Raw genomic sequence first — 8,378 nt, forward strand, 5'->3', positions numbered from 1 at the left:
AATTCAATTTTATTTGTATAGCGCCAATTCATAACAGAAGTTATCTCAGGACACTTTTCAAATAGAGCAGGTCTAGACCGAACTCCTTATAACATTTACAGAGACCCAACAGTACCACCATGAGAGAGAGAGAGAGAGAGAGAGAATCTAGCAGTATAGTTGCTCACTCATTTCTCCCTCCCTTTCCGACCCGCGAAGGAGAAACTACAGTGGCCGCGAAACACGCAAAAATCATGCGTGTTTGGTTTGTCTACTGTAGAAACATGGTGATTCAAAATGGCGGACTCCGTACGAAGGAAGAGGACCCGTTTCCCTCCCTGTAGATAAATAAACAGCCTATCTAAGGTAACAAAAACACATTCTTATTATTCAGGTGATTATACACTCAATGAAAACATAGTTATAAATATTTATATCCATTTCTGCCATTAGATCCTAAATGTTACACACTGGATCCATAAAATGTCTTTAATATGGTTTTGACAGATCTTAGAAATTGATTGGATTCTAAAGTTAACATTACTTGCATAAAGTTGCATTTTCTTGCTTTTAAATGCATTTTGGGAAAAATGTGTATTGATCATACTGTAAGAACTACAAAACAAAACTAACATGGAATCAATACCGATTTTCCTTCATATCCATCTTACTTTTTCTTCGACAGTATGGACGTAAAATAGGTCTTAAATTGCATACATAATGGTCTTAAAAAGTCTTAAATTTAACCTGTTGAACCCTAAAGAAGTAAATATTTTCCCCCTTACGTTTAATATGGTGAAGGTCTGGCATATCTAGATGAAGGTTGTTTAGACTTAAACTTATGAAAATATTGAAAAGTATGAAATAAAATAGCCATCTGATACAGAGATATCTACTGTCAGTTTGCTACACACATAAATTACAGTGCAATTTTCACTGCAAGCCACGTGTCCCTAGGTAAATGAATTGGTTGCTCTGACAAAGTTAGAATAACTGAGATACTGGTACTCCAATAACAGAAGAAATCTCAATACCATGACCTCACTTGACCATGTTATTATTTTGTGCTAATGCATTTCAGCAGACATCATCAGGACACCACTGTAGTAGTATCCCCAAACTAAGATTGCACAGTTACACCAAATCAAAATCACATTTCTGAATTGAATTGAGTTGAAATGTGGGCAAGCAACTTGAAAACTGAAAGGCCCTAAATAATACTGACTTGTGAACCAAAACATACTCCAAGTACAAGGTAAGCTTGAGGGGACCCTCAAGCTTAAAAAACAACATAAAAACTGAGGATTTTTTTGTTGTTGAAATGTATCAGCAGGAAATTCAAATTGTAAAACACGACACAGTTTTGAGATTTATTTGTGTTTTTGGAATGCCACTATATTAGGTGTACAAGTTCTAGTTGCACAATGTCTTCCGTGGCTCTGAAATACCTGTGCTTAAAGAGGACTCCACCGACTTAGCATTGCATTAACATTTTTGGACTCATGATGCAAAGTTTAAAAAGATCCAGGACCAGAAATGTATCATCTTTTTTATTTCAAGAGTTCTTCCTTCTTGTCAAACCTGGAGCCTACAGTACCAACAATGTAATTTCTCCTTTCCTGTACTCAGATATGCTATGTGCTAGGCCCTCTTGTGTTGAAAAGACAACCACATTTTGAAGATGGTTAAAAGGTAAAAGCTAGATATAGTCACATGTTAACTTGCTAGATAACTCATAATTGATGTAGTTCATTAGTTAGCTAGTGTTTGCTCACGCTACATAGCTAAATTAACATGTGATTTTATGTATATATATATTTATAGAGAGAGAAGAGAGAGATAGATATTTATCTTTTAACCATCTTCAAATTGTGTTTGTGTTTTTTACATAGATTAGCCTACCACATAGCATATCTAAGTACAGGAAAGGAATAAAGTGAGTGAGGTTTGCTCAACTGTTATTGGAGCACAGATCATAAAGGGGTGGGACTTAGGAGGTGTCAGTTGTGGAATTGCGGTACTAAATCGTTGTACTATCCCTTTATAGTAACATGAGTTATCAGACAGCCTGGCAGATTTGGAACACATCGTCAGTTACCAAATCCTCAAAGCACTCATTTGAAAGTGAAGTTATTACCTAAGCCACAATTCACATTCTCTTTCAAATAAGTAGTTTAGATAACAACGTGAAACTGTGAACTTTGAAACCAGTCAGCCTGGGGGTTTGGTTGCTCTGTAATGATTAAAATGTGTCTAGCAGATCTCAGCAATAAATTTGGTGTATAAAATTTCCCCATAACTTACAGGGATGATAACCAGAACTGTGAAATAAAAGCAAGATTGTAAAAAAACGAGTTCATATAATTTAAGATTGATCATTGGGTTTTGTTCCTGTCATGGTGCTACTTGAGCTCTGAAGTCACTTTGAAGGAGTAAAGGTAGAATGTTTGTTGGTTGCCACTGTTCCACCTAACTGCTGGACCATGATAGCACTCACCTAACAGTGACGACTGTGAGATGTTGCTGTGTGACGTTTTCTTCTATACAACCTCTTGTGGGCATGTCTGTGTGTTTACAGGGGCTCTCAGAGCTGACTGCATGTGCTGCCTTTCATCCAGAATAAATGCCACAATCCCGCTTTGCTTCCACATTAACACTTACAGCCTGTTCTTCGTTCAATGGTTCAACAGCTACAGAGAATTACAAGGGTATTTCTACCAGTGTTGACTCTCCTTTCACACTAACATTTATTTTACATGATTGTCTCCTCTCTCTTTTACTCTCTTATCCGCTCATAACCTCCTTTGCCATCTCATCTCTCCTTTGCTCCCTCTGACTTGTTTTCCTGTCTCTGACTTCTTACCAGTCAGGGGGATTCAGACACAGACTCTGAGGTGGAGGATCGTGTGGATGGGGTGAAGTCCTGGTTGTCCAAAAGCAAAGGTTCTGCCAAGAACCTCTCAGATGACGGCAGCCTCAAGAGCTCCAGGTCAGTACAAAGGCTGAAGTGAATGTAACAGCAGCAGTTAGTGAGAACCTAGACATTTGACTGCTTTTGGCCTGTCTTGATGAAGTTGTTTACATGATCTGACCTAGGGGAAATAAAGCGGAGCAGGTTACTTGCCTGAAATGAGGGGATTGCTATTACTTAAACCTATTTTCAAGCTGCTTTGTCTTTATTGTCATCCACTTGGTGAAGAGGGAATTTTTTTTTTTTTTTTTTTTTTCAAAAAACAAACCACCTCCATGCTAGATTTATCGACAAGCCCAGTGGCCAGCTGGCATAGTCTACCTGAGCCGCTCGCTGAGATAAATGAATGTGTCTGCAAGCTGACAGCTTCGATTGCCCCAGATTTGTCTCCTTACCAGAAGATTTAACTTCCCTCCCTTACCTGAGCCACTCCCAACTTTAAAAACTTTGGGAGTTTTTAAATCTCTCTTAGCATCATGTCCCCATAGACTTTTTAGTTTTTAAGTCACTTTAATTGCCAATTGCACACGTACACAAGTACAAGTACATTGTAATTCTTGCCCAGGTCAGGGGTAAAAAGGGACAGGCATATTATTTCAAGGTTTAACTTTTATAAAAATAACTTTTTGTCATACTTGTTGAAACTTACACTATATCCTGACAGTAGTACATGAGACAGATAATCAGTGAAAAACATCAGATTTCTCTGGCTTCTCCTAGTGCTCCTAATGTAATTTGCAAGAAAGAACAAAAATATCAACAGAGCTGAGACAGATAGTTCAATTCAATTTATTTTGACTCTTATTGGTTGTTTTCATTTAAGCTCGATGGATTCTTTCTTTTCAAATTCCATTCTTTTTTATACTTAGTTTTGTTGTGTTTTGTTGCAACATTATTATCTGAACATAATGCTACACTGGTCAAAACATTTCCATTTCCATCGCCCTTCATATTTCCTTGGTGGACATTTAAATACCGTGTCTGTCTTGATAGTTCAATGCAGGAAAAGCCCTTGTTAGTCCTCAGTCAGTTGTCTCTCATTTTCCTAAATTTCAGCTCTTACTTTTCTCATCACATTTCTGTTTTTCTGATTTGTCAAGTTTGATTAATTTTTTCCCTGATTCTCTTCCTTCACTCACCTCTACTTAACCCAACATCTCATCTTTGTCATTTTCTCTCCCACTGTCTTCCTTCCTTCATCCTTTCCATTGTTGTTGTTTTTTTAGATTTGCTGTAAATGTAGACGCAAAGGAAGGGAAAGAGTGGAAGGAAGGTAAGGAATGGAAAGAGGTAAATAAAGAGAGCAAAGAGGTAGAGTCGAGCAGGCCAATGTCAGTGATGAGCTCCCTCAGCTACAGAAAACGTTCAAACCTTGATTCCATCGGTGGCAAAGGGGATGCCCTCCTCAGTGCCCTCAAGGAGAATGCAAAGTCAGAAGACGCTATATCCTTCCATAAGGCTAAACCAAAAACCTCTGATCTTCAGGATGATACCTACTCAGTAAGCTCCAGGAGGAAATCCCAGGCAGGGGATGACGTGAATGACAGAGAGTCAGTCATCTCCCAGGCCTATTCAGAGGCCAATAGCCGAGCCAGGAAAGGCATGGACAGCCGCTGGGGTGACTTTGATAAAGAATCAACCATTTCATTCACTGCACCAAGTCGGGCCTCCACACGTCTTGGGTTAAGCCCAGAGAATGATACCAAGTCAACCATCAACTTAGGTATGTCAACTCCACTTGGACGCCGCCAAAGCATCTCACGCTTAGATGAGGGCAGAGGTGGGCGTCCACTCTATGGAAGTAGTCCCAGTAGCCCTTGCTTCAGAAGACGGTCTGGGGGTCGCAGTCCTGGAAGTGTTAGCCAAGCTGATTCTCACATATCGCTGTCACGCAGCTGCCGCCTGAGTGAGTTTGGTGTTGATGCTGATGATAGTCGAAGTGTTGCCTTCACCGAGAGGTCAGCATACAGTCCTCACTCGACCACTGGCCGCAGTATCTCCATGCCACCACCACAAGCCAGATCATCAACTGCTGATGATGACCCCATTGATAACTTGGATATCAAAACAGTCAGTCATCGCAACTACCTCGACCCTGACCTAGAGAAAGCCATCAATGAGGTGCTGAGTTTCAAGCCTATCAAATTTAAACGCAGGAGCTTGGAAGACTCTGAAGATGAAGAAGAAAAATTTAAAAATCATGAAGATGATAGCAAAGGCATACATAATCAAGACAGTAACCGCCCCGCCAGCAGTCTAAGACGCTCTGCATCCGCTGTAGACTGCATGAGAGCATCCCGCAGTGCCAGCAGCTGCAGCAGTCGCCATCGAAGCAACAGCAGAAGCAACAGCAGAAGCAAGAGCAGAAGCAAGAGCAAGAAAAAGAAAAGAGGCCACAGCTCAGAGTCTGACAGCTCAGGAGACAACCATCGTCATAGGAGCAGCTCCAAGAGGAAGTCCAAGAAGTCCAAGAAAAAGTCCAAAAAGAGGGATGAATCTTCTTCCTCTTCTTCCTTGTCATCTTCTTCAGATTCTGACTCGGATTCTGGGTCAGAGTCAAGCTCCGGTGCCTCCACCATTTCCTACCGAAGTTCCAGCAGTGTGAAGAGGGCCCCGGTTCGAAAGGTGTCCAGCCCGGAAGGAGAAGTAGAGGCTCAACCACAGAGTGAAAGCCAGCCCCTTAACAAAAAGGATGATAAGAAGAGGAAGAAGAAGGTGGACAGCCTGATGATGAAGTACCTGTACCGGCCGGACAGTGACTGAGGAAGGCAGTAGGTGGTTCCCTGGAGTTACCTTGAGGAGTGTTTTTGACGCATGATGTGACCTAACTAATCAAAAACATTCTCACTGTTATCAATTCAGACCGTTCAGTCTGATTGGGATTAGAGTTTATGTTTATAATTTGCGTTTTTGATGATGTGTCATTGTCAGCATGCTAACCATTTTTGTTTACTCCTACACCTTCTCAGTTTCCAGCCAAACAGTAGTCACCACATCCTTTGCAGCTTTCTTGTTAAAGGGTTAGTTTGGATATATTGAAGTGGGGTTGTCAAACTAACCCTTTTAAGGCTTTCATTGAGGACTTTTTGGGAGCTTTGGTTCATTTTGAGGGAAGTGTAGTTGGTGAGATGGCACACTCAACGTGGATGTTAACTCAGCCTTTAATTACTCCCGAGATGTCATATTGATTTATGGCCCCAGAAAGGTAAAAATAACGGGAGTCAATTAAGAGAGGCCATAATACATTTTTCCCTCCAGCCCCATAACTCCAGGCATAATTAGACCCTGAGCATTGATTTACACCAACTAGCAAATTCATTTGAGATGCACAGTTGACAGTAATTAACCCCCAGTTTGCAATATTAAAGCAGTTTGATAATGTGAAAAGGCTGGGCTAAACTCCATGCAGACTGGTGATGGGATTGGATTTTTCTTTCGTAGTGAAATTTCAGATGATGTTAAAAAAAAGATGACTTGAATCATGTTTAGATATTGATAATAATTTCATTTTTTCAGTAGACTTAACTCGTGATTTTTTTATTTGTACTAATTCACAATTCTAACATTTTGAGGGGATGGAATCACGTCCGTCACAATGTTTTGTATTTGTTATCTGAATAGCACAGTGCCTTAGTAACCACAATAACAGTTTTGCATGTGGCACCATATTGCATGAGATTTTGTGCCCACCAGATGCTAGAGAAAAAGCTAACCTTACGACACAGCTATTGTACAGCTAATCTGTGGTGAAGAGAGCTCAACATAGTGACAAACAAAAGCTAATAGATAAAACACAAGCAAATTAAGAAAAAACTGCAAATCTATAAAACACAAGTGCAAGTAGTGGAAATGATATACAACACAACAGAAGACTTGTTGATACTAAAAACAGATCAACTAGAACAGATACAACCAGCTAGAATTGCCGGCTGGTCCATGCTCTGAATGGACATCTGGCAGGAAGCCGTTTGGCTGGTACTGTAGATAGTAAAAGGCTAAAGCTAGGTGTGCTAATATCTCCAATAACATCAGACTCACACAATATGAGTCTTAAAACTAACATTAGCTCATCTTCAATTTAAAGGTCCAGTGTGTAACATTTTAAGATGATCTATTGGTATAAATGGAATATAATATTCATAGGTGGGCTTTCATTGTGTAATAAGAATCGTTGTGTTTTTGTTATCTTAGAATGAGCTGTTTTTATCTACAGAGGGTGTGGGTCCTCCTCTGCGGAATCCGCCATGTTGAACTGCCATGTTTCTGCAGTAGCCCAGAAGGGACAAACCAAACACTGGCTCTTCATAGGACCGTTTGCTTTTTTCACACATTTTGTGTCCACCGTAGTCATTTGTGTAGTTTCTCCTTTAGATTATACGGGGGAGTTGCAATCTACAATTACACAGCGAGATGCCACTAAATCCTACACACTGGACCTTCAATTAACAAGTTGTTTGATTCAGAATATCGCATAGGCATACTTTCAGTGTCCCCTGGAAACTTCTGTTGTTTACGACTTGCAGTGTTTATGTATTTGTTTGTATTTTATATATTTGCAGTATGTTCTTATGTTCCTTGTTTGCTCCGATCCAGGACCACTATGTACATTGTTACTATGTAACAATTTTTATGAGATACATTTTTTTTCTTCTTAATGCAACGTATGTGTTGTCTCAGGGAGGAAGATGATTTCAGAATTTTTCTTGTATTGGTTTTACAGGCCTTGAGCTCTCTTAGATGCCGTATTATTCCCTGCTCACTTTTTTGATAATAATATCAGCTTTTGCTTTTTCTTTCCCGCTCCAGCCCCCCTGGCCGAAGACGCTACTGCTTCGACAGATCTGATGAAGAAGAGGAGGAAAAAGAAAAAGAAGGCGGGGCGACCCAGGGCTCTTACTACTCCAGATACAGACATAGCAGCCACATGAAAGACGACGATGGTGGCGAGGAGCGGCCTTATGAGACAACATCGTAATCCTTGCCATTAGCATTCACCATCTCAGACGCACCCTCGTTCAACTGTGACAGCCTTGCATGCAAAGTTGACCCCGAAGCGTGGTCAGCTTAACACAACCATACTCACAACCCTGCAGGAAAACCCAGACATTCAAATACTGTAGATGTTCTTAACACTCAGTCTGACATCCCTATGGGAGATCCAAACAAACCACATGGTGTGTTTGACTTGGCGCTCATTGGTCTAACCTCACTGCACACACAGCAGCTCCGTTATCACAACTCCACTCTGCTGGTTGCATGCAAGCAGTAGTTGCTTGGCTTGAGCAGCCATCCTGTTTAACTCCCATCATCACGGTTGTAACTGAGCCAAAGAACTTGAGGTTGCAGTGATAATAGATTCTTTCTTTCTCACTCTTTGTCTCCGTCACTCCTCCTCTCTTCTTTACATATAGTACACCACAATAATATG

The 8,378-nt window shown here is 40.6% G+C and overlaps 1 protein-coding gene across 1 annotated transcript in view; it reads left to right on the forward strand.

Moving 5' to 3' along the window:
- LOC118341931 (unconventional myosin-XVIIIa-like) overlaps positions 1 to 7,799 on the forward strand; it is a 70,921-nt gene extending 63,122 nt beyond the window's left edge. The window contains exons 19-21 of the mRNA XM_035680347.1: positions 2,846 to 2,968; positions 4,177 to 5,721; positions 7,757 to 7,799. Coding sequence (XP_035536240.1) covers positions 2,846 to 2,968; positions 4,177 to 5,713 — 1,660 coding nt within the window. The 3' untranslated portion in view covers positions 5,714 to 5,721; positions 7,757 to 7,799. The remainder of the gene's footprint in view (positions 1 to 2,845; positions 2,969 to 4,176; positions 5,722 to 7,756) is intronic.
- Positions 7,800 to 8,378: the final 579 nt, after the last annotated feature.

This window comes from Morone saxatilis, unplaced genomic scaffold (genome assembly GCF_004916995.1).
Source record: "Morone saxatilis isolate NCDOM2014 unplaced genomic scaffold, NCSU_SB_2.0 Contig8, whole genome shotgun sequence".
NCBI classification, from domain to species: Eukaryota; Metazoa; Chordata; class Actinopteri; family Moronidae; genus Morone; species Morone saxatilis.